Source organism: Pecten maximus, chromosome 2 (assembly GCF_902652985.1).
Source record: "Pecten maximus chromosome 2, xPecMax1.1, whole genome shotgun sequence".
NCBI lineage: Eukaryota > Metazoa > Mollusca > Bivalvia > Pectinida > Pectinidae > Pecten > Pecten maximus.
In genome coordinates, this window is record NC_047016.1 from 14,667,002 (window position 1) to 14,695,001 (window position 28,000).

General features: G+C 36.9%; 1 protein-coding gene across 22 annotated transcripts in view; it reads left to right on the top strand.

Annotated features, from left to right (window-relative positions):
• Positions 1–27,981, top strand: part of LOC117318767 (dynamin-1-like) — a 63,117-nt gene extending 35,136 nt beyond the window's left edge. For 2 of the 22 annotated variants that reach the window (XM_033873775.1, XM_033873728.1), the window contains exons 14-22: positions 2,574–2,686; positions 7,873–8,002; positions 10,677–10,688; positions 12,719–12,868; positions 13,061–13,117; positions 14,872–15,050; positions 15,389–15,667; positions 18,060–18,080; positions 24,340–27,981. In XM_033873775.1, the coding sequence (XP_033729666.1) occupies positions 2,574–2,686; positions 7,873–8,002; positions 10,677–10,688; positions 12,719–12,868; positions 13,061–13,117; positions 14,872–15,050; positions 15,389–15,667; positions 18,060–18,080; positions 24,340–24,406 (1,008 nt within the window). In that variant the 3' untranslated portion in view covers positions 24,407–27,981. Of the gene's footprint in view, positions 1–2,573; positions 2,687–4,800; positions 4,914–5,359; positions 5,470–7,872; positions 8,003–10,676; positions 10,689–12,718; positions 12,869–13,060; positions 13,118–14,871; positions 15,051–15,388; positions 15,668–18,059; positions 18,081–24,339 lie in introns of all 22 variants that reach the window. The other 20 variants (XM_033873804.1, XM_033873769.1, XM_033873774.1 and 17 more) reach the window with 16 other exon arrangements.
• The last annotated feature ends 19 nt before the right edge of the window (positions 27,982–28,000 follow it).

A 28,000-nucleotide genomic window follows, 5' to 3' on the forward strand; every position in this document is an offset into this window, starting at 1 on the left:
AAGATATGAATTATGTATTATTATGATATGTGATTTTGTATATAAAGATATGCATATAATTATATATATAATGAATGAACATTGTTGAATTGAGATATTTATTTTGATGACCTATATTATTGAATAGAGAAATATATATTTATTAATATTGGTGAATTGAAATATATATATATTTTGATGACATATATATTATTGAACATTATATATTTATGAATATTACTGAATTGAAGTTTTGATGACATGTACTATTGAATAGAAATATTGTTCTGAAATCTGTAATCCATCACTCTCTGTTCCTGAGTTATCTCCCCTCTCTTGCCTTTTCATTCCCATTTCTTCCCATTCAAAGCATGCACATTCATTCTTGTCTATAGCCAAGCACAAATCTTTCCTCTGCACACATTTGTGTTTTAAGACTGTTTCTGATGTACTCAGAAAGCTAGTGGAACCTTTTATAAATACCTCTGTACTAATCAGCCAGTGATGTTCCTCCGGCATTTAAGTGCAATCAAATGGTCATTTTCTTTTATTTTAATTTTATTTTAACTAATGTAATTCATAGAGAAAGGATTTGTCTTTGTGCTTGGTTCAGTTATTATTTTGCACATACAAATAAGGACACACAACCAACCTTCTCTCCTCGTAACAATACTACCAACACCACAGTATCAAGACATGCTATAATACCCCATCACTGCTAGCCAGTCTAGTAAATCCTTCTCTAATGGTTGGACTCTCCTTCTCTAATGGTTGGCTCCCCTGCACTAATGGTTGACTCTTTATATAACCTGTTAACTCGACCCCACAAATTTACCCGAATCCCCTGACTACATTGTCCTGATATTAATCATTTACCCAATATCACCCTGGTTACCTACAGATAATTGCATGATAAAACAATCAGACAGATGCTTCTTTTATTTATTCTGTTAAAGTCATTCTTTACATTTTTATTTTACATTCTTTTAATTTCAAAATCAGATTTCTGTGGCTAACTTTTGTCAGTTTATTTATTTTGATCTTTGAAGTTTTTTTTGCCACATTTGCTTCGAAGGGTAAAGCTCATTGGAGATTTATTCCCAATTGTATATATTTAAAAAAAAAAAAAAAAAAAAAAGTTCTTCTGTTAAAATTAATGATTTCATATTGTATTTCCAAGTAAGACAGATATTACAAGTTATAACACCTTTATACTGTAGGAACCATTTTCCATTATAGTATTGAATCAAGCAATTTCAATAAAGGTTGTACCAAGTCTTGATCATTCCTGAGTTTGCTTGCATGGAGCTTGCTGGAAAGTCTGTATGCTGTTTATATTTATGAAATATTATATTTTTTTATTACTGCTGTTAGTTAATGAATATTTTTATGGTTGGTTTCAACATCTATTTAAGTTTAGTCAGGTTTGAAAAAGGTTTGGGTGATTATATACGTACTAACAATTTAACAGGGATTTGGCTCATGTTGAGGAACAATCATTCTGCTTATTTAGCTTCATCAACTCTTGTTATTTTCGTTTGGACATCTGTAGTCAATATTACAAAGATTTTTGAAATTATAAAATTATTATAAGTTGAAAGCAAAAATTGTTTTACATGTTTAGGAAAAATCTTTTGATTTTGGTTTGTTTTTTTTCGTTTTATGTTCAACTTTTTTCACATCTTTTGTTTTGCATTTCCCAATTTTTAAAACAACACAAATCATCCATGGATTATGATACCCAAGTATTCCAAACTTTGATCCCAATTTGGGTATTCGGATTATTTAGGATGAAGATACATGTGGTTTATCCCTCAGTACATTTATATATAGTGAAAAATAAAATGTTTATCTGATGTAAAATTTCTGTACATGATAAGGTACTGGTAGGCGTGATGTGTTGTACTGGTGTGAGGTGTGATCAGTATTCTGTAGGCCTATCATTTAACTGTTAAATTGACAAAATATTTTGTTACTTATAGACAACCCATGTTGCAGAATTATATTTTGATACACTGAAAACTGCATGGTTTAGGTGACATTATGTGTTTTGTATTGGGATATTAAATAATGAATTATTTATATATAAGATTGTTTAAGGTGAAATGAGCCAATGTATTAGATTTTATTTTCTATATATATGGGTTGTGGTAGTAATTGTGTCTACACTAGGACGGGTGTTTTGTTGTGGTGAAGATTGTATGATGTTGTATTTGTACTGTCCATTCATCATAGTGTAAATAGGGTAAGGTTTTATCTGGTTCCTAGTCCTTTAGTGAAACAGAATAGGGCATTACTACATCGTTCAAGTCCTACTGTCCTGCTGAGTACTTACCTAGTAGTGTTGTGTAGGATCACATCATTAATGCCAACACTTCAGCGTCACAATATTATTCCTGTCAAGTATTTACTCACCTCATCCCAAAAATGTATTCCATCGGAGGCAAATCTCATCTCAAGTCTGTGTTAGATCACAGACTCATGTTGAATGAGACAGTTTTAACATATACTCCATCTCCAACTGGGATCATTGGTTTCCGTAACAACATATGCATGTTGCATTATAAAACACTAACTCTGTAATTTTTTGACAGGAATCTGACAAGAAATACATGCTCCCTTTGGAAGGTCTGAAAGTGCGAGACCAAGAGACATCGGGAATTCTCTCCCGCCGACCCACTTTCGCTCTATTCTCTTCAGAGCATAGGTATACACACACAGGTCGGGGGAGGCCCCATGTAAAGGCTTTATATATGTTGGGATACCCAATATTCTGGTTCCCCGTAGCTATGGCTATCGCTTTTACTCAAACTCTTTCTCTGGGCTCATGTAGTGGTCTGAAGCGCTCGGCCAATCAAGTTGCTGGTTGCATGAGGTTTTGGCATAATGATCCAATCAGCTTTCATTGTTTGCATGTATTGGCATGTCTGCATCCATATTAATTTTTTTTTTAAACTTTCCATAAAAACTTTTTCCCTATATATAGCAGCCAGTCAAACATTATCTTAGTTAAGTAACATCATGTCTAAAATTAATAGTGGTTTCTAAAACATTGACATAATACATTTGATAAATATAGAAATGGAGAAAATGACAGAAGATTTAAGAAAAGGGAAATAACTCCATGATTATGGAAATATCTGATGAGTTGGCTGCTGTTTTCGGGGTCCAGTGTGTCTGGAGATGGTGTTGTAAACGTTGCCTTGTAAAAGTTGCTAACCACACATTGCGTGCATGTAAATGTACCATGACACTTTCTACATTGGAATATCTCAAGACTTTCAGCTTGCAAATGAAACCATTAACTGATAGAGATTGACTAAATAATGTTTTTGCTACTTTCTTTTTTAAATCAATGGCGAAGTTGCTTGATTCGATCAATAAAAGAATAACTAAAGATCTTTTGAAGAGATTAAGAAGTGTATTCATCAAACCATGGTGCTATAATTATATAAACTGATGTGTTATGGAGACCACAGACTGCTTGGGAGCATTTAAATGTTTTCTTTCTGCATGACTCTAATACCTAGAAAATTACGATGATTATATTCTTCATAGCATCTTTATTTCTTGGTCAAAAGCGACTACAGTATAAACATTTTCATAATTACTAGTGCCACATAATGTAAGGTGAAACATGACCTGACAATTTAACAACTTGCTTTACTCTTTTTTTATATCATATATATTATCTAACAATTTATTAATAAAAATCAACACTTACAGTTCCTGCATACCTGTGAGATTCCATATAAATTTCCTATCAAACCACCAATAACTGAAAACTTCAATGTATAGTTTCTGAAAAGGGTGTTCTGTCATTTCGATAAAACAGCTACCTATCATAGACATGACTAAGGCATTCCTTTAGTATACAAAGTTTAACAACTACACACCACAAAGTCATACAAAAATACCTCACACTCGTCAATACCAAGCTCCTTTGAGATCTTTTCTACAAAACTTTTCATTGCAAAATTCTGGCATTTCCACAAGGCTGCCTCCTATTTCAAAAGTTGATGCTTCTAATCCCATCATACCTCTTTCCTCCAGAAACCATCTACCTATAGCTATTCCCTGTTGAGGATTTGTTACGGCTCTTCCCACTGAAATACAAGACTTCCATCATGCATTTCCCCTGTATACACTGTAGCTAGATTAATATTTTGCCTATGGATCATGGAATTGGTTTTTTTCTACAGATTAAAAACATTTTTTTTTTTTTTTTTTTTGATATTTTTCTAGCTTTTGTAAACAGTTACTAGCTTACTTTGTATATAATAGATCTTACTTTACCAGTGTAAATTCAGCATAGCTTATAAGATAGTCAATTTTAATATTACTCTCGATCAACACACGGCTTCGTTGTCATAAAGCACTTTTGACCTGTACTTTTTAATTTTAATATTTAACGAAATTATATACTCCGCTGCACAAACAAAAAGCACAAATGGAGTATATCAAAATTAACCAGGTTACACAACATACAAGCTTGTCAATGATATAACTGTTTTGCTAACCAGAACCTGTTGTAGTTTACTAAACAGGGTTTCCTTGTATAAGTGTTGTTGTTGTTTTTGACTGGTAAAGCAGTTATCAAGGTAAGCTAGAAACAGTTTATAACCATACTGTATGCTTACCACGTATCTACAAAGTTACGCTTGGTTACTTATCATGAATCCTTTGGTAAGCATGCGTCAGGTCGACATGCTGCGGACTACTAGGTCAGTCTACAATGGGAGCTGATAGCTCACCTCCGTTAGCGCGTGGGTAGGTGATCGGTGGCTAGTGTAGAGTACCATCTCAACTGCTCAATTGTAGGAAAAGGAAAAGAAGTTTATGTTACCCCTGGATAATCTCAAGGTCCGGGATATGCCTGACTCGGGTTTCGTGAGCAAGCGAAAGAATTTTGCAATCTTCCAGACTGAAAACAGGTTTGGGTGTCTTTCTTTCCCTGGTTTAATTTATTCTTGCACATTATGGAGGAAATGGAACAGCATTTCTCGTGAAGAGTAGAAGGCTTCTTTAAAAGAGTATGTCATCAATGTTTGTAATCTACACTTAGTTGTAATCTACACTTAGTACACTCTAATATAATGTTATCATTGGAGGAACACATTCTGTATTCTGTGTGGAAGATTTGTGTATTGGTAAGCATCTTCTATAACACAGAAATGCAGTTCCAGATTTTCCAAAGCACATACTTATTGATGTTGAAATTCATCATGCTTTACTAATTGTCTGTTTAATTAGAGTAGCTTCTGATTAATTCCCCTACCATACCTTGCTTCTTTTTTTACAGGAAATGTTTAAGTGACAGTGTTCAGGTCTGACATTCCTACTGCATGCTCAAAACACTGTTGATTTGTTGAATTTCTAGGAAAGAGAAAAGCGATATATGCTTGCAGTAGAGGGTCTAAGGATACGAGATATCGAGGGTGGTATATTTTCACATAAAAATCAGTTTGCCATTTACAATTCTGAGACCAGGTAGGTCATTGGTTACGTCTAGCCTCTGTTTGACCTTCTCTTCTCCACTGATTTCTTTTCAAACTAAATGATCTTCTGTTTCCATGTATAGATTTCAATGAATTTTAGTTCTATTGTGAAAAAATGTGTTTTTATCAGATCTGTTTGATCAACAACAATTTTTTAGTCATTTTTTGCAGTCTTTCTGACGAATTTTTTTTTTATTAAAACCAAATTAAAAGGATCAAGTAACCATGGATACAGAATTTGATTTAATGGACTGTCTTTTCTGTGTCTGAGTGCTTTTTTGTAGCAATTTAATATTTTATATTTATAATATTCTATATTTACTACTTAGGGAAGAGTTAAGATAAATGGTATTCTTTATTTGATGAATAAAACTTTATATTTCAGATAAGATTATGAATGTTTTGTAATTCAACTGTAGGAAGATGATTTTGACATTGTGGTTTTTGTGACCATGTTATTGAATTGAGACTTAAGTTTGATTATTTTATCAGCAATGCACATTTAAATTTAAGTTTAAATCAACATTTATATTAAGAAGTTGCATTTAACTTAGTTTCTCAGAAAGTAATAGTACTATATCAACCAAGTTAGGTATATTTGTGTAAGGAGGATAGTAAAATGTAAAGCTCAGGGCAAAGATAAAGATTTGTTTTTAATCTAATTTAGCATTAAAGTTGGGTGAATTTTGAGAATTATCAAGAATTTCTTCAAAAACATTCAAATCAACTTTTAATATTCACATCAACTTGGATTTGTGCATACATTATCAATAAAATATTTTCTTTTACATATCCTATCTATGTATTGGGGAGTTTAATTTGTCAGATTTATTAAATGAGTTTCCATGCTTCAAGGAATAATTTTTTTACCACTGATTATTTTCATTTGTGGGAAGTGTAGGCTACCTTACTGTCGGATGGTAGATCTCGGATTCAGTAGTTAGGAATACATACAGTACTTGGTTGTACTAGAGCTGCCGTTACGCTTTTCACTTGTAAACTACATAAACCAGAAAAAGCTTTCCATTGTTTGGCCTAATTTGTGTTTGTGTTTGGTGGGAGATTACATCAAACTGATAACGTGTGTTATATAATATGTAACATACATATATGTACATTCATACAATTGTAGGGCTGTCACTAATAAATTAATGTCCATTAGGTACCTGGAATCCTCAATCTATGTAATACGTTTGAATCATGTTGAATATTTGATTGCTTAAAGCTTTAATCAACTGTCTTAAATTCTCTCAGATTGGAAGTATAATTGTATCTGTAATCTTTCAAGGGAATGTTTTATTCTATTTACATATATAATTTACTTAAAGTCACAATATACGTAACTGAGATAGATTCCCAGTAACCCAAAAACAATTCCCCTGCTAATGCCAATATTCAATTAGAAATAATAAAGATTACACACAAGAACATCCTGTATTTGAACTGACAGGGAAAATATCAAAAGTAACATACTACTTGGAATAAGACTAAGACTACAACGTGGAATCACTTGAAGTGACAAATATTTGCCGAAAATACCATGTTGTATTATCACAGGGACCAGTGTTTGTATTATCACAGGGCCCAGTGTTTGTATTATCACAGGGCCCAGTCCAGTGTTTGTATTATCACAGGGACCAGTGTTCGTACTAGCACAGGGATCAATGTTTGTATTATCACAGGGACCAGTGTTCGTACTAGCACAGGGCCCAGTGTTTGTATTATCACAGGGACCAGTGTTTGTACTAGCACGGGGACCAGTGTTTGTACTAGCACGGGGACCAGTGTTTGTACTAGCACAGGGACCGTAGAAGTTTTCACAGTCTCTGTTAATGTGGACATTTCCTGATGTGTTACTTTTATATCAACACTAATGCACGAAGCTGCCCCGAGTATATGGAATTATATGCATTTTTCTTGAATTGTTTTCGATGAAAGTTATGTCTGTTGTGGCTTTATGTAATAAACATCGTAATATTTCAGGGGAAAGATCTTCGTCATGTTCACCTGTTTTAAAGATCCTTATACTGTTATACATAAAATCTCATACCATTTCTCATTGCCAAAATGTTTTAATAAGAGTTCTTAAAGCATATGTGTATTAAATCTTCGCATAGTAATTTGAAATATTCTGTGACATTCTGAAATATTGATAACTTATTATGTTCTATATCTATGAATTATTGGTTGTTGTATAGTTGTAGTGCTATACTTGGGGATTAAATTTTACTATATTTCACTTTGTCATCTACAAATTGAATTGCAAATTAAACCGTTATATAGAGTGTGAAGGTTTGATGTATGAGTTATGTAGGTATTGACTAGACTATAACATTAGTGAGATGATGTAGGTATTGACCAGACTATAACATTAGATAACCTATTGTGTTGGTAGGAATGTATACAAGGACTACAAACAGCTGGAGCTGTCAGCGGAGAGTCAGGAGGAAGTAGACAGCTGGAAGGCCTCCTTCCTCAGGGCAGGTGTCTACCCCGACCGAAGCTCAGAGGAAAACAAGGATTCTGTAAGTAACAGCAATAACAAAATAAGATAGCAAAATCTAACATTTAATAGGTCAGGTTAGGGGGGACTCTAACAATTAATAGACCAGGGTAGGGGGGACTCTTAACAAGTTATAGATCAGGTTAGGGGGGACTCTAACAATTAATAGGTCAGGTTTGGGGGGACTCTTAACAAGTTATAGATCAGGTTAGGGGGGACTCTAACAATTAATAGGTCAGGTTAGGTGGGACTCTAACAATTAATAGATCAGGTTTGGGGGGACTCCACAATTAATAGATCAGGTTAGGAGGGACTCTAACAATTAATAGATCAGGTTAGGGGGGATTCTAACAATTAATAGATCAGGTTAGGGGGGATTCTAACAATTAATAGATCAGGTTAGGGGGGGCTCTAACAATTAATAGACCAGGTTAGGGGGGACTCCACAATTAATAGATCAGGTTAGGGGGGGGGGGGGGCTCTAGCAATTAATAGACCAGGTTAGGGGGGACTCCACAATTAATAGACCAGGTTAGGGGGGACTCCACAATTAATAGATCAGGTTAGGGGGGACTCTAACAAGTTATAGATCAGGTTAGGGGGGGGGCTCTAACAATTAATAGACCAGGTTAGGGGGGACTCCACAATTAATAGATCAGGTTAGGGGGGACTCTAACAATTAATAGATCAGGTTAGGGGGGGGGGGGGGGGGGGCTCTAACAATTAATAGACCAGGTTAGGGGGGTCTCCACAATTAATAGATCAGGTTAGGGGGGGCTCTAGCAATTAATAGACCAGGTTAGGGGGGACTCCACAATTAATAGACCAGGTTAGGGGGGACTCCACAATTAATAGATCAGGTTAGGGGGGACTCTAACAAGTTATAGATCAGGTTAGGGGGGGGGGGGGGGGGACTCTAACAATTAATAGATCAGGTTAGGGGGGACTCTAACAATTAATAGACCAGGTTAGGGGGGACTCTAACAATTAATAGATCAGGTTAGGGGGGGACTCTAACAATAAGAGATCAGGTTGGGGGGGGGGGGGGGGGGGACTCCACAATAAATAGACCAGGTTAGGGGGGACTCCACAATAAATAGACCAGGTTAGGGAGGACTCTAACAATTAATAGATCAGGTTAGGGGGGACTCTAACAATTAATAGATCAGGTTAGGGGGGGACTCTAACAATTAAGAGATCAGGTTAGGGGGGGGGGGGGGGACTCCACAATAAATAGACCAGGTTAGGGGGGACTCTACAATAAATAGACCAGGTTAGGGGGGACTCTAACAATTAATAGATCAGGTTAGGGGGGACTCCACAATAAATAGACCAGGTTAGGGGGGACTCCACAATAAATAGACCAGGTTAGGGAGGACTCTAACAATTAATAGATCAGGTTAGGGGGGACTCTAACAATTAATAGATCAGGTTAGGGGGGGACTCTAACAATTAAGGGATCAGGTTAGGGGGGGGGGGGGACTCCACAATAAATAGACCAGGTTAGGGGGGACTCCACAATAAATAGACCAGGTTAGGGGGGACTCTAACAATTAATAGATCAGGTTAGGGGGGACTCCACAATAAATAGACCAGGTTAGGGGGGACTCCACAATAAATAGACCAGGTTAGGGGGGACTCTAACAATTAATAGATCAGGTTAGGGGGGAACTCTAACAATTAATAGGTCAGGTTAGGGAGGACTAACAATTAATAGATCAGGTTAGGGGGGACTCTAACAATTAAAAGGTCAGGTTAGGGGGGACTCCACAATTAATAGATCAGGTTAGGGGGGACTCTAACAATTAATAGACCAGGTTAGGGGGGACTCCACAATTAGTAGATCAGGTTAGAGGGGACTCTAACAATTAATAGGTCAGGTTAGGGGGGACTCTAACAATTAATAGATCAGGTTAGGGGGGAACTCTAACAATTAATAGGTCAGGTTAGGGGGGACTCTAACAATTAATAGATCAGGTTAGGGAGGATTCTAACAATTAATAGATCAGGTTAGGGGGGACTCTAACAATTAATAGACCAGGTTAGGGGGGACTCCACAATTAGTAGATCAGGTTAGGGGGGGACTCTAACAATTAAGAGATCAGGTTAGCGGGGACTCTAACAATTAATAGATCAGGTTAGGGGGAACTCTTAACAAGTTATAGATCAGGTAAGTGAGGACTCTAACAAGTTATAGATCAGGTTAGGGGGGACTCTAACAATTAATAGACCAGGTTAGGGGGGACTCTAACAATTAATAGGTCAGGTTAGGGGGGGGGGGGGGGGGGGGGTGGAGGTAAAGGAGAGGTAGAGGAGATACAGGTACATGGATTAGGCTATGGCAGTGTCAAGGGTAGGAAAGAGGAAGTGGGCGGACCTAGTGTGAACTGAAATCTAGGATAGAGTGAGGGAGAAACAAGAACTGAAAATCTAGGATAGGGTGAGGGATAAACAAGAACTGAAAGTTTAGTGGGAACTGAAATGTAGGATAGGGTTATAATAATTAGAGAGAAACAAAATCTGAAAATAGGTTTGTGTGATCTTCAAGTCTAAAGTGGAGGGAAGATAAATAAGAGATTGTATATAGATGTATCACCCGGTAACCGTTTTGTTATGTTGATCTGTGTTACACTTGTATACAGTACTGTTTATGTATCTGTAGTTTGTATATATCCAAGATTGCTGTTGTGTTTCAGGGTGTTAAGGATGTAGGTTTGACTTCATTCTATTTCCCATATCACTTTATGCTATCTCTCCAACAAACATCTCTGACCTCCATCCACTGCCTGTTTCCTCTGCGACACTATGTATCATCCATCGCTAGCTATAGCAGTCTCAATTTGAATGCACATTTGTTTTATTGATGTATGATAACTTTTTGAGGCAAAATATGATGGATTTTATTTCAGCATAAAACATATTTGTCAGTGAATATTGAAGTCTGAAATGATACAGTATCAAGTGAAGTCAGTAATAATATCCTTGAGACATTGAGAATTCTACCAACACTGTCTTACTATCAGGGGAGCTCCGAATCTATTTACCTCTAGACATAAACTTGCATTAAATCTTCTTTAATTATTATGAATCATTTTGAAAATCTAATTAATCCAATGTAAAAACAGCTTAAAATATGTAGATTTGTGGTTATTAGATTGTCAAAAGACAACTAAAGTAGGTTGAAATTTTGAACAGTTTTCCCCAGGGAACAGCATGGTTTGTCATCAGCTGTATCAGTGATTCATAGATATATATATATATATAAATGCTGACCAATAATACACCTACCATATTTAACTGCAAAAAGACACACCCCGAAGGAAATGTGATAATGACTTTTTACATTGAATGTCTCTCTGACTGAAATATTTCTACAGTCAGTTGTGTAAACATGGAGACATTTTGTTTGTATCTTATTTCTCATTAGGTCAAAGACCACACCCCGAAGGAATGTGATAATGACTTTTTACATTGAATGTCTCTCTGACTGAAATATTTCTACAGTCAGTTGTGTAAACATGGAGACATTTTGTTTGTATCTTATTTCTCATTAGGTGCAGTTGTAGCTACCATATTATAATAGAACTGTGTTGCCACATTGATCAACACTGGAGATTGACTGTCGGTTGTCAAGGCTGTAAATATCTGTATTGTGGATGATAACTTCTACCTCATGCATAGCCTGGTCATGTGACTTTTGCTTGAATTGTCATGTCTATATTTTGAGTCTTGGAAATACAGCATTGTCTGCTCTCTAGATGATGACTATCCCCTTTATATCTGCCTCATCTCAGATAGCATGTACAGTGATCAGCTACATGGGTTACCAGAATGTGTATGGTAACCTGTGATGGTGGGTAGGTGGCAGGTAAATGTGTTATAAAGAGGAGATTTATATACATGTTTACAGAGAGAATGTAATGCTTTGATAAACCATTGCATTAAACAGGTGATGACATTAAACAGGTGATGACATTAAACAGGTGATGACATTAAAATGATGATGACATAAAACATAAGTTGTTATTAAACAGATGACGACATTAAACAGATGAAAACATTAAACAGATGATGACATTAAACAGATAATGACATTAAATATATGACGACATTAAACAGATGATGACATTAAATATATGACAACATTAAATATTTGACAACATTAAACAGATGACGACATTAAATATATGACAACATTAAATATATGACAACATTAAACAGATAATGACATTAAATATATGACGACATTAAACAGATGATGACATTAAACAGATGACAACATTAAACAGATGACAACATTAAACAGATGACATTAAATATATGACAACATTAAACAGATGATGACATTAAACAGATGACGACATTAACAGACGACATTAAATAGATGACGCCATTAAACAGATGATGACATTAAACAGATGACGACATTAAACAGATGACATTAAACAGATGACGACATTAAATAGATGATAACATTAAACATAAGAGGAAATAATACTGATGCAGTCAATCAGAATCAGTTATATAAGATATGTACAGAGGGAAAATGATGCAATAATACAAAACATGATATTAAACAAAATGGTACAAAAAGCAGGCAATATGATATTAAATGGAATTGTTGACATTACTATCTTTAGGATCATATAGTACAGTATCACTAACCTTATACTGTTTCTATGTTAATCTATGTGATACTTCACTGTTCTCGGTCTGATGGTATAACGTTCTTCTTCAGTCGAGTAGCAGTGACATCGGCTCCATGGATCCCCAGTTGGAGCGACAGGTTGAGACCATCCGTAACCTCGTTGACTCTTACATGAAGATTGTCAACAAAACTCAGCGAGACTTAGTCCCAAAAACCATCATGTACATGATAGTCAACGAAGTGAGTAAAATTTCCATCAACATTGAAGTCTTAAAAGCTAATGTTGACTAGAGACCACAGAATTTTAAACACCAAAACTTCTCTGTGCACTATTTGAAATTTATGTTCTACAAACATGAAATATTTTGTAACCAGTTATAGGTAAGGTAATTTTCATTGTAATATTAATAATGGAAATGTTTTCCCTTTTAGGTTAAAGAATTTATTGGCGGTGAATTGCTAGCTCATCTATATTCAACAGTAGACCAGGTAAGATCATTTCCTCTTAGCCTATCTTACAGATTTATATCTCTTTGTTGATTATCCTTGTCTTAAAAACTCTTCCTGAACTTGAGAGTTGATTTCAATGCCCTGAAGCTATGTATCATTGGATCATTGTGACCTTGAACTCAAGGTCAAAGGTCAATTAAGTGCAAAATTTTCCAATATAACACTCAAATTTAGAAAAATTGTGTTGGCTCCATCTCCCTCACAGATGGAGCAGGGACATACATATTTCACAAGCATCTTTTAGCTCACCTGCCCGAAGGGCAAGTGAGCTTATGCCGTGGTGCGGCGTCCGTCGTCCGTCCGTCTGTCCAGCGTCAACTTTTTCATTTAAACAACTTCTTCTCAATAACCAAGAGGCCCAGGGACTTAATATTGGGCCTGTAGCATGCTGGGGTGAAGGGCTACAAAGTTTGTTCAAATAAATGACCTTGACCTTCATTCAAGGTCACAGGGGTCAAATAGGCTATAATCTTCAAACGACTTCTTCTCAATAACCAAGAGGCCCAGGGACTTGATATTTGGCCTGTAGCTTGCTGGGGTGAAGGGCTACAAAGTTTGTTCAAATAAATGACCTTGACCTTCATTCAAGGTCACATGGATCAAATAGGCTATAATCTTCAAACGACTTCTTCTCAATAACCAAGAGGCCCAGGGACTTGATATTGGGCATGTAGCATGCTGGTGTGAAGGGCTACAAAGTTTGTTCAAATAAATAACCTTGACCTTCATTCAAGGTCACATGGGTCAAATAGGCTATAATCTTCAAACGACTTCTTCTCAATAACCAAGAGGCCCAGCGACTTGATATTGGGCCTATAGCTTGCTGGGGTGAAGGGCTACAAATAAATGACCTTGACCTTCATTCAAGGTCACATGGATCAAATAGGCTATAATCTTCAAATGACTTCTTCTCAATAACCAAGAGGCCCAGGGACCTGATATTGCGCCTGTAGCATGCTGGGGTGAAGGGCTACAAAGTTTGTTCAAATAAATGACCTTGACCTTCATTCTAGGTCACATGGTTCAAATAGGCTATAATCTTCAAACGACTTCTTCTCAATAACCAAGAGGCCCAGCGACTTGATATTGGGCCTATAGCATGCTGGGATGAAGGGCTACAAAGTTTGTTCAAATAAATGACCTTGACCTTCATTCAAGGTCACAGGGGTCAAAAAGGCTATAATCTTCACACAACTTCTTCTCAATAACCAAGAGGCCAAGGGACTTGGTATTGGGTCTGTAGCTTGCTGGGGTGAAGGGCTACAAAGTTTGTTCAAATAAATGACCCTGACCTTCATTCAAGGTCACATGGGTCAAATAGGCTATAATCTTCAAACGACTTCTTCTCAATAACCAAGAGGCCCAGGGACTTGATATTGTGCCTGTAGCATGCTGGGGTGAAGGGCTACCAATTTTGTTCAAATAAATGACCTTGACCTACATTCAAGGTCACAGGGGTGAAATTTGCGATAGCCAGGAGCCTCCAAGACCTGATATTAGGCCAATAGAATGCTGGAATGAAGGACTAGAAAATTTTTAATATGAATGAAACTAGCTTACAATGATATTTGAATAAAGAGGTAATCAACATAGTATCTTTAGAAATGACCTCATCAACTTCAAAGTTGCTGTAGAGCCAGGTGAGCGATACAGGCCCATTGGGCCTCTTGTTTATTTTAAAGTTTCTTCAATTTTTGAGGCAGAAATTTGAAGAGATTTTCAATATTTTGCAGAGTTCCATGATGGAAGAATCTAAAGAGGAAGCAAATCGTCGGGAAGAAATGCTGCGCATGTATCATGCTACAAAAGAAGCCCTACAGATAATCGGTGACATCTCCACGACAACAGTGTCCACTCCCTGCCCTCCCCCAGTTGACAGTGATTGGCTCAATGTGGAACAGTCTTATAACGGGTGAGTTGTAGAGGCAGGGGTAGCCAGCACAAAGTGGTGTGCATTAGGGTAGGGAGTTATTCATACTTTATGAAATGCCATAAATTTGTAAAATGATCAAAATATTACAAAAAAATATGTTTCTCTCAACCTGAAAACCTTACAAGCAATCAGAGTCACAGGATATTGCAGCTCTGTCTGTAGGACTGTAAAATATTGTTAAACTGCAGCTGCCACTTTTATCAATGTAATTGAAGAGAATTAGATCAGCTAACAACCTTACTGTATTACTGAGATGCCTGTATATATCTATGTCCACTGGAGGGACAGTATACTAAATCTTCAATCTTTACTTGTAGACGGCCGAGTTCCAGGCCATCTTCACCCAAGCCGAGTCGTGCACCTCCACCACCACTCCCTAACCGCCCTGGGGGCAATCAACCAACAATCCCCAATCGCCCCGCCCCAAACATTCCCAACCGCCCGGCCCCACAGGTACCAGTGGGTATGGTCATTAATGCTATGGGCGGTCCCCAGCAAGCTGCAGGCACTTTTACCAACATGGCTTTCCAGGCTGGTGGGGCATTCCAGGGCAGCGGAGGCTTTGGACAAGGCGGCAACGTGCCTCCAATTCCTGCGTAAGTATCTGTCATAGAGAGGGGCTGTTGATATCTACCTTGTACCTTTGTAACTAGTTCAACTTTGTTGATATCTACCTTGTACCTTTGTAACTAGTTCAACTTTGTTGATATCTTCGTTGTACTTTGTACCTAGTTTAACTTTGTTGATATTGCAGATGGCCAATTTCTCCTTGTTTTGCATTGTTTTGAATATAATTTCGTGTATTATAGAGATGATGTAGTGTTGTTGTGATTCTAGTTGTAATATTTATACACTGTCTAGGCCCAGTAGTTTTATGTTCTGTCAGATAGGTGAATGAATTAAAGCATGTCACTAATCCTACTAGTGCATCCATTATTATTACTGGGCATAACTCAGTGAGGAAGAGCTGGAGCAGTCTGTCAACGAGGACAGCATGGTGTCAGTCTCAATTGTGTGCTGCTCTTTGCATGTTTTGTCTGTGCTAAAGTTGATTTAAGACCCTTGTCTTTGTGGTCTTATAGACCTGATCTCTTGTCTTTATGGTCTTATAGACCTGATCTCTTGTCTTTGTGGTCTTATAGACCTGATCTCTTGTCTTTGTGGTCTTATAGACCTGATCTCTTGTCTTTATGATCTTATAGACCTGTTCTCTTGTCTTTGTGGTATTATAGACCTGATCTCTTGTCTTTGTAGTCCTATAGACCTTGTCTCTTGTCTCTGTGGTCTTATAGACCTGATATCTTGTCTTTGTGGTCTTATAGACCTGATCTCTTGTCTTTGTGGTCTTATAGACCTTGTCTCTTGTCTCTGTGGTCTTATAGACCTGATCTCTTTTCTTTTGGTCTTATAGACCTGTTCTCTTGTCTTTGTGGTCTTATAGACCTGATCCCTTGTCTTTGTGGTCTTATAGACCTGATCTCTTGTCTTTGTGGTATTATAGACCTGTTCTCTTGTCTTTATGTACTGTCAATTATCATCTTTGGTTAGAATGTCATCTTGAATTTTGAAAATGTAACCTTCTTCCTGGATCTAAGAAGTCTCGGAGTATCATTGCCCACTGGCTGTCATATAGAGGTGATGGACTAGAAGTTAGCGTCTGTTAGCTATTGTAACTACTAGAGATATGGAAACACCAATGTCTAAGTTATTACATACTTTTAGCACCTATTTGTTTATAGGATAGACAGAGGAGGCCTCTAGTTTGTTATCATATTTGTCTCACAGAACAATGACTTCCAACTTCTATGTATTTCTGAAAACTTTAAAAGGCTTTTCAGTAAGATATTGTAGTTTTCCTGTAAGATATCGTGGTTTCCCTTGTAAGATACCATGGTTTTCCTGTAAGATTTATTGTTTTCTTGTAAGATACCATGGTTTTCCTGTAAGATTTGTTGTTTTCCTGTAAGATACCATGGTTTTCCTGTAAGATTTGTTGTTTTCTTGTAAGATAGCATGGTTTTCCTGTAAGATTTGTTGTTTTCCTGTAAGATAGCATGGTTTTCCTGTAAGATTTGTTGTTTTCCTGTAAGATACCATGGTTTTCCTGTAAGATACCATGGTTTTCCTGTAAGATATCATGGTTTTCTTGTAAGATTGGTGGTTTTGCTGTGAGATATATTGTGGTTTTCCTGTAGGATAATGTGGTTTTCCTGTAAGATATTGTGTTTTTCCTGTAATATTCATGGTTTTCCTCTAAGATACCATGGTTTTCCTGTAAGATTGGTAGTTTTGCTTTAAGATATTGTGGTTTTTCTGTAAGATATTGTGGTTTTGCTGTAAGATATTGTGTTTTTCCTGTAATATTCAGGGTTTTGCTGTAAGATATTGCGTTTTTCCTGTAATATTCATGGTTTTCCTGTAAGATATTGTGTTTTTCCTGTAATATTCATGGTTTTGCTGTAAGATACCATGATTTTCCTGTAAGATACCATGGTTTTCCTGTAGGATATCGTGGTTTTCCGGTAAGATATCGTGGTTTTCCTGTAAGATATTGTGTTTTTCCTGTAATATTCATGGTTTTGCTGTAAGATACCATGATTTTCCTGTCAGATATCGTTGTAATGATATGTACATAATAGCTTCCTTTTTATTGCATCTTGTATATCATTAATTTTGTATGGCCGTAATTTGATTGTTTATTTACTGTATGTATGCTTGTTAGCCTTTTGCATACCTCTTGTTGGCTGGTACCTGTTTTATTAAGTCTTGTTAACTGACAGATAAGTTAATGAGATCATCAACACATGTGTAGTGGGAACACACAAGATATTTTGTTGCAACACAGTATATCATACAGAATATTAAGGGTGTTCTGGGTTTGAAGAAAGTTAAGGACAACTGTTCAAGTTGACAAAGCTTTATGAGACTTGTACCAGGATTATATGTCAAATATAACCATAATGTTGTAACAATATACATTTTTTACAGCACAAAACCCAGTTTCAGAGGGTAATTATCTACTATACTGGTTGTGTAATAGGGCTCTTCTTGATGACTGGACAAAATATCTGGTTCTATTAGGAAGTTATATTTCTTTGTTGTAATATACGTGTCATAATGTTTTAATGCCTGAATAGGTAAACAAAAATACAAACAAACCAGTGGAGGTAGTTAGGGATAAGTTCTGAGAACCAGATATTTGTCCAGTTTCCAGCTACTGGGTTTTCTGTCTGCTGTTGGCCTGCCATTATCTACTAACATATTAATGCTTGTGTGATATAGACAAGACACAAACTCAAAACATTCAGATTAACTTTGGGATGAATTATTCATTTCCATGATTCCTACTTTTTAGCTCCAGTGTGATTTAAGATTTGATAGCTCATCAAAAGAAATTTCGAAGGAGGCAAGACAATTATTTGTCCAAGCACATCAGTAAACTGATGTTTTTGAGGTTGTTTGTCTTTGACATGTAAAATGTGCCATTTGTCATGTTGTGTATTAACACAGATCAGATAGGTTTACTTATTTTCTGGAATTCTAAAAAACTAAAAAATATTTCTGAGTTTGAAGAACACTGTTAATTAACAACGTGACAACTGGTAAATATTGGACATAGGGATCCAAAGGTACTGGTAAATATTGGATATAGGGATCTCAAGGTACTGGTAAATATTGGACATAGGGATCCAAAGGTACTGGTAAATATTGGATATAGGGATCTCAAGGTACTGGTAAATATTGGACATAGGGATCCCAAGGTACTGGTAAATATTGGACATAGGGATCCCAAGGAACTGGTAAATATTGGATATAGGGATCTCAAGGTACTGGTAAATATTGGACATAGAGATCCCAAGGTACTGGTAAATATTGGATATAGGGATCTCAAGGTACTGGTAAATATTGGACATAGGGATCCAAAGGTACTGGTAAATATTGGATATAGGGATCTCAAGGTACTGGTAAATATTGGACATAGGGATCCCAAGGTACTCGTAAATATTGAATATAGGGATCCCAAGGTACTGGTAAATACTGGACATAGGGATACCAAGGTACTCATAAATATTGGACATAGGGATCCCAAGGTACTCATAAATATTGGACATAGGGATACCAAGGTACTGGTAAATATTGGACATAGGGATCCCAAGGTACTCATAAATATTGGACATAGGGATACCAAGGTACTGGTAAAAATTGTACATAGGGATCCCAAGGTACTCATAAATATTGGACATAGGGATACCAAGGTACTCATAAATATTGGACATAGGGATCCCAAGGTACTGGTAAATATTGGACATAGGGATCCCAAGGTACAGGTAAATATTGGACATAGGGATCCCAAGGTACTGGTAAATACTGTACATAGGGATACCAAGGTACAGGTAAATACTGGACATAGGGATCCCAAGGTACTGGTAAATATTGGACATAGGGATCCCAAGGTACTGGTAAATACTGGACATAGGGATCTCAAGGTACTGGTAAATATTGGACATAGGGATCCCAAGGTACTGGTAAATACTGGACATAGGGATACCAAGGTACTCATAAATATTGGACATAGGGATCCCAAGGTACTCATAAATATTGGATATAGGGATCTCAAGGTACTGGTAAATATTGGACATAGGGATCCCAAGGTACTCGTAAATATTGAACATAGGGATCCCAAGGTACTGGTAAATACTGGACATAGGGATACCAAGGTACTGGTAAATACTGGACATAGGGATACCAAGGTACTCATAAATATTGGACATAGGGATCCCAAGGTACTCATAAATATTGGACATAGGGATACCAAGGTACTGGTAAATATTGGACATAGGGATCCCAAGGTACTCATAAATATTGGACATAGGGATACCAAGGTACTGGTAAAAATTGTACATAGGGATACCAAGGTACTGGAAAATACTGGACATAGGGATTCCAAGGTACTCATAAATATTGGACATAGGGATACCAAGGTACTGGTAAATATTGGACATAGGGATCCCAAGGTACTGGTAAATATTGGACATAGGGATCCCAAGGTACTGGTAAATATTGGACATAGGGATCTCTCAAGGTACTGGAAAATATTGGACATAGGGATACCAAGGTACTGGAAAATATTGGACATAGGGATACCAAGGTACTGGAAAATACTGGACATAGGGATCCCAAGGTACTGGTAAATACTGTACATAGGGATACCAAGGTACAGGTAAATACTGGACATAGGGATCCCAAGGTACTGGAAAATATTGGACATAGGGATACCAAGGTACTGGTAAATATTGGACATAGGGATCTCAAGGTACTGGAAAATATTGGACATAGGGATACCAAGGTACTGGTTAATATTGGACATAGGGATCCCAAGGTACTCATAAATATTGGACATAGGGATCCCAAGGTACTGGTAAATATTGGACATAGGGATACCAAGGTACTGGTAAATATTGGACATAGGGATCCCAAGGTACTCGTAAATATTGAACATAGGGATCCCAAGGTACTGGTAAATACTGGACATAGGGATCCCAAGGTACTGGAAAATATTGGACATAGGGATACCAAGGTACTGGTAAATACTGGAAATAGGGATCCCAAGGTACTGGTAAATATTGGATATAGGGATCTCAAGGTACTGGTAAATATTGGACATAGGGATCCCAAGGTACTGGTAAATTCTGGACATAGGGATCCCAAGGTACAGGTAAATACTGGACATAGGGATCTCAAGGTACTGGTAAATATTGGACATAGGGATCCCAAGGTACTCGTAAATATTGAACATAGGGATCCCAAGTACTGGTAAATACTGGACATAGGGATACCAAGGTACTCATAAATATTGGACATAGGGATCCCAAGGTACTCATAAATATTGGACATAGGGATACCAAGGTACTGGTAAATATTGGACATAGGGATCCCAAGGTACTCATAAATATTGGACATAGGGATACCAAGGTACTGGTAAAAATTGTACATAGGGATACCAAGGTACTGGAAAATACTGGACATAGGGATCCCAAGGTACTCATAAATATTGGACATAGGGATACCAAGGTACTGGTAAATATTGGACATAGGGATCCCAAGGTACTGGTAAATATTGGACATAGGGATCCCAAGGTACTCATAAATATTGGACATAGGGATCTCAAGGTACTGGTAAATATTGGACATAGGGATCTCAAGGTACTGGTAAATATTGGACATAGGGATCCCAAGGTACTGGAAAATATTGGACATAGGAATACCAAGGTACTGGAAAATACTGGACATAGGGATCCCAAGGTACTGGTAAATTCCCACCTGTTGTTGTTAAACCTTTTGTTCTGTATCTAAAATAATGTCACATTATTAACATCATCCCATCTTTATTCACAAGTGTATCTACAGATAACTGGAACTTCCTTACCTATTTAACAATGTTTAAGTCCTCCTCACACCTCGAGATTCTGAGTAGTGGTACCTGGTATTAGCGTTGTCATCTATCTGTAGAGAGATGCTTTCTTCACTTCTTTGTGTCGGACAGAAGCTTTTAGCATAATGAGTCAGCTTTTTAGGGACTTAGTTTTGGTGGAATTTTTATATTATTAGTCATGTTCTTATTTTAGCTAAAATGTACAGTACTGTACTTATTCTAGAAATACATACTTTCTGAAGGAAATTTTCAAAAAATCCTCAAAATTGAGGCACTACAATCTACAACTATAAATATATCATTATATATCAACATATCCAAACTCTAAAATAATTGCATTTTACAAGATATTAATTAGTATTCAGGAGAGGTATCTATACAGACCTAAGGAAATAGTACATGTATTACCTACGGAGGTGATACATTTTTGTATCTCTACTATCCTAATGAAATGGTATATATTATCTTAAGGAGGCATAACTGTCCTCATGAAATGGTATATATTGCCCTAAGGAGGCATTACTGTCCTAAGGAAATGGTATATATTATCCTAAAGAGGCATTGATATCCTAGGGAAATATATTGTCCCTATGCTATCATTAGTACCTCTGCCATCCTATTAATCAGTACCTTTAATGGTGTAGATGCTAGTTAAAATTCTTTGTTGCCTGTTTGTATCTGGAGTATAAAGGCTAGTGTTGATCATTGATAATATAAAGGATTTATTCCAGCAGATTCCTCTCATTTGTAGCAGTGATAATATAAAGGATTTATTCCAGCCGATTCCTCTCATTTGTATCATTTAGATGATAATTAAAGGTCACTCAGTACTAATAACACCTCACGTTTACTCATAATCATTGAAGCACATGTTTAATAAGCTCACAGATTTTTATAATTGTTCATAATATAACTTCTTGATGTAACTTTTATCTCGGTGGGTAAAGCCTCCATCTAGACGGAGATTTACTTTTATATGTCGGGTAAAGCCTCCATCTAGACAGAGATTTACTTTTATATGTCGGGTAAAGCCTCCATCTAGACAGAGATTTACTTTTATATGTCGGGTAAAGCCTCCATCTAGACAGATTTACTTTTATATGTCGGGTAAAGCCTCCATCTAGACAGATTTACATTTATATGTCGGGTAAAGCCTCCATCTAGACGGAGATTTACATTTATATGTCGGGTAAAGCCTCCATCTAGACAGAGATTTACTTTTATATGTCGGGTAAAGCCTCCATCTAGACAGATTTACTTTTATATGTCGGGTAAAGCCTCCATCTAGACAGATTTACTTTTATATGTCGGGTAAAGCCTCCATCTAGACAGAGATTTACTTTTATATGTCGGGTAAAGCCTCCATCTAGACAGAGATTTACTTTTATATGTCGGGTAAAGCCTCCATCTAGACAGAGATTTACTTTTATATGTCGGGTAAAGCCTCCATCTAGACAGATTTACTTTTATATGTCGGGTAAAGCCTCCATCTAGACAGATTTACTTTTATATGTCGGGTAAAGCCTCCATCTAGACAGAGATTTACTTTTATATGTCGGGTAAAGCCTCCGTCTAGACAGAGATTTACTTTTATATGTCGGGTAAAGCCTCCGTCTAGACAGAGATTTACTTTTATCTGTCGGGTAAAGCCTCCATCTAGACAGATTTACTTTTATATGTCGGGTAAAGCCTCCATCTAGACGGAGATTTACTTTTATCTGTCGGGTAAAGCCTCCATCTAGACAGATATTTACTTTTATATGTCGGGTAAAGCCTCCATCTAGACAGAGATTTACTTTTATATGTCGGGTAAAGCCTCCATCTAGACGGAGATTTACTTTTATATGTCGGGTAAAGCCTCCATCTAGACGGTGATTTACTTTTATCTGTCGGGTAAATCTGCCAACTACACTGAAATTTACTTTTATCTGTCGGGTAAATCCACCAACTACACTGAAATTTACTTTTATCTGTCGGGTAAAGTCCACTAACTACACTGAAATTTACTTTTATCTGTCGGGTAAAGCCTCCATCTAGACGGAGATTTACTTTTATCTCAGTGCTGTAAAGCTGGGAAGTGAATAAGATTAAGATAATTTTTGTGTGGATTTGTTAAACACCTTAGCAGGAAACTAGCTAGAAATATGAATGAGCTTGGACCTGTTTTTGAATGTTGTGTACTATCAGTATTCAATGTTTTTACTTTAAGCTAAAGAAAAGGTTTATAATTACATTTTTATGTGATAATGCTGAGCTGTTTAACTGCTTGCTTACTAAACATTAATAATATATTTAATGAGGCCTATTCAGGCAGCTCACCATCATCAGAGGTTGTACTGCTCAAATCGCCATTGTCTGTGGTTCATCAGTCCTAAAATAATTCTTGTTATCATTATTTCTCAAGAAGGACCCAAGTTCTGCATGGTTTTATATTGAGACTGTGTTGAAAAAATCAATATAGCCCATTGGCATCCATTTTGGATTTTGACAGATTGATACCACTATTTCTTGGAAAGAACCAGATCTGTCTCTTTTATTTATAGGTTCTTACACATATTACTGTTCTGTTTAATAGTTTAACTATCAGTACTACAGATAATTATGAGAAAAGATTCAAATAAAATCAGACTAACATAGAACTAGCAAAGAAAGGTGTGCGTAAAGAGCCCTGATGGATGATCCTCTATAGATATCACAGACTTAAGCTACTCTATTAGGCATTGTTACATTTACAATTATTCATTTTTGAGCTATAAATCTGTGTTGAGTGAAATTTAACAGTTATGTGGATATCTTACATTTTCATGTTAATACCAGATTTGATTTCTGTTATAGGCGACCTTCCTCTGGTGTAGTACCCAAGATCCCTGATCGCCCCAACATGTCTGGTCGCCAGTACTAGATATCTTCATCACAGGAAAATGAAATTGTCACCATGGAAACCTAGTGTCAAATCTGTTTCCACGGCGACTCTGCATCACCACAAAGATGCGTTGAGGTGCAATACAGTAGCGCCATCTATATTATTATGGTATATAACAGACATAGTACTTAGTGACCTGAAGTGTATTACGGGGTCAAGGTCATTATAATTTAGATAATGTGAAGGTCATGGATAAAGCACACTGTAAGAGATGCACAGAGAGTGGAAACAGATCAAAATAGGTCAGGATCTGTTTCAGCATGTCTAGTCAAATACTGACAGTGAGAACAGTACTGACAATGGCAATGCTGATGACAAAATAAATGTTGACATCCATAGAACATTTACGAGAGTGTAGCAGGTTACCAGTATTCTGACATCTTACTTAGTCAGCCTGTCAACAGCCTCACAAGTACATGGTATCCCTAGTAACAGGGTCACCAGGCACCACCAAGGTCAGCTACATACAGGTGGTGATCACTGAGTGGAGTGGCTGGTGGTTCACTGTGGTAATGTTGAAGATGTTGATCGTTTCGTACAAGAAAGTTGATGATACACCACCATGTTAGTACAACTGTCTGGTACAGTTGTTCAACGTCAAACATTTTTAGTAATCGTATAATCATGTAGTAGAGACTGTATTTATGCACACATTAAAGGATACAGTTTAGATGTATATCCTGTTCACATGTATCACTATACATTTGATGTTATCATCCATGGTCACCCCACAGCAGTATGTAGAAATGCTGTCTCTCTAGTGTTAAACCTTCCCTCAGTGTACAAGTAGTGGCATCTTTCAACTCTGTTAGAAAGGTTCAAATGCATTTACCATTGATTGAGTCATGTCTGTAGTATAATTTATACATTAGTTATTTAATTATGTCATAATTTTCTGTGAGAACGCCAGAAACAAGACACCCAAGTACTCCTCTTGGTTTTGGGGCCAAATATCATTAAGGAATACAAATCAGCTTCATAATGGTGGAAGTATATCAGAATTATTATGTATAGAAAAGATTATAGCAAAAGTGTAGTACTAGTTAATCAAAATGTGAACCTGTACACATAACAGAACTTTGTACTGTGGCAGGTCCAACCCTGTCCATTGGGTCAAACCTTGTACCATGTGGTTCTACTCTGGATCAGGTCCAACCCTGTCCATTGGGTCAAACCTTGTACCATGTGGTTCTACTCTGGATCAGGTCCAACCCTGTCCATTGGGTCAAACCTTGTACCATGTGGTTCTATTGTGGGTCAGGTCCAACCCTGTCCATGGGGTCAAACCTTGTACCATGTGGTTCTACTCTGGATCAGGTCCAACCCTGCCCATTGGGTCAAACCTTGTACCATGTGGTTCTATTGTGGGTCAGGTCCAACCCTGTCCATTGGGTCAAGTGTTTCTACTCTGGATCAGGTCCAACCCTGTCCATTGGGTCAAGTGTTTCTACTCTGGATCAGGTCCAACCCTGTCCATTGGGTCAAACCTTGTACCATGTGGTTCTGTTGTGGGTCAGGTCCAACCCTGTCCATTGGGTCAAGTGTTTCTACTCTGGATCAGGTCCAACCCTGTCCATTGGGTCAAACCTTGTACCATGTGGTTCTACTCTGGATCAGGTCCAACCCTGTCCATTGGGTCAAGTGTTTCTACTCTGGATCAGGTCCAACACTGACCCATGGGGTCAAACTTTGTACCAAGTGTTTCTATTCTAGGTCAGGTCCAACCCTGACCCATGGGGCCACCCATTGTACCAAGTGTTTCTATTCTGGGTCAGGTCCAACCCTGTCCATTGGGCTAAATTTGGCTTGTGCTTGAGGCATTGGTCTGGCGTTTTCACATGTTTGCATTCTGTGTTCCTGAGCATTTATTGTAATTTTACTGTTCAAAAGAAATGGAGAAAATATTCAGTATCTTTTGGAAGAATCCTGGACACCAAGTGCTCAACAAGCTGGCTGTTTATTGAGAAGTTCCTTTATTTTGGAGTACATGTAGTTCTGTGATGAATTTCTGTAAATGTTTCCTGTATTTATTATGCAATTGTTGTTGTGGATCGGGTACAACACTAGCTCACCTCACTTTATGTGTAAGCATGTCATTATTTATGTATACACAAAATTACATGTATTCTTATCAGTTAGCCAAACTACTCCCTGGATCAAATGTTTTAAATGGTTAGGTCTGGCTAGTTAATTTGTTTTAATTGGATATCATTTTAATTGACAGAAAATGAATGGACACTTGCTGTACCAACTAAAAAATGTTGGCCTTTGTAAAATTGTAATATGATTGTTTCTTGATTTAAAGATTAAGTTTTTTTAGTGATTTTTCCGATATTGTGTTATAAGAAAGGGACAGTAAATTTGTGGGATGTTACATGGTGTAAATAGTTTCAACAACCACTGACGTCACTAGGCAGGAAAAGGTGTCCTGTGTGTTCAGCAAGCCAGTGGAAGTTATGATGAAGTTATCTCCCCTCAAACAGCTCGGCTTTGCTCCACTACAATTAAGATTTTCTTTTTTTTTTGTGAATGATGATCATAATTGTTTGCTTTCAGTATCTTACAAAAAGATAATTGATTTTAAATCTAAAATCCCACCAATATCTACAGTGTTCATGTATTGGATCTGGTTTGATTTTGTAAAATTACTGGATATCTTTTAAAAAAATGTGAATGTCAGCCTTATTTATTTCCATTTCAATAGAATATCTTATATGAAAAGATGATTGATGATGGTTATAATACATAATTAAAACTCACCAATAAATTAATCAAGATCTACTATATATTGATTTTGAATTGTCTGTTTAAACAAAAACAAGTACATATGTATCTGGTTTAGGCAGTAATTTCCCTTTTAAACGCCACTGAATGAGGCCTTACTGTGCAGTAGTACACCGTAACAAGAGTGAAATCCAAGCTTCTCTAAAATCAATTTTATTGGTGTTAGTATTGACAACTAATTTCCAGACAAATCACCTACTCGTTCACACAACCTACTCGCTCTACAGAGTTCAGATTAACATGCGTCAGCAGGCCTCAGTTTCTGGTCGGACGTTTTTTCCTTTTGTGATATGATCTTATTTCCTCACCACTTGCTGTACATTTGTATATGATGTAGATACAGGTTTTTGTAAGACTTTGGTTACATGTACATACAATGAAGACGCATTCCATATCATGGAGTTGGAGTGGAACTGTAGACTAGTGTATATTACCATGGCAACCCATCATTAGTTGGAGGGACAGATTTGTTACAGGACAACATTAGCGACATGTTTGTTATATAAACAACATTAGTTAGAGATATTTGGAATGTTTATTCCTATCATTTAATAACTGTTGCCATGGCAACAGGAGAAATGTACATGCTTCATTGACTTCGTAGAAAGAAGATGTGTTGTGTTGCTGTCTGAATGTTTATCTAAGTTTGTAGGACGAAAGATTTATGTTAGTCATGTCAAGAAATTGTCAGGTTTGTGAAAAGAATTTGTAAAAGTTCAAACAAAATTTTACTTTGCCAGCAGCAAATAAAGAAAAATCATTGAATGTGACCAGTTCTTGCTTTGTTTA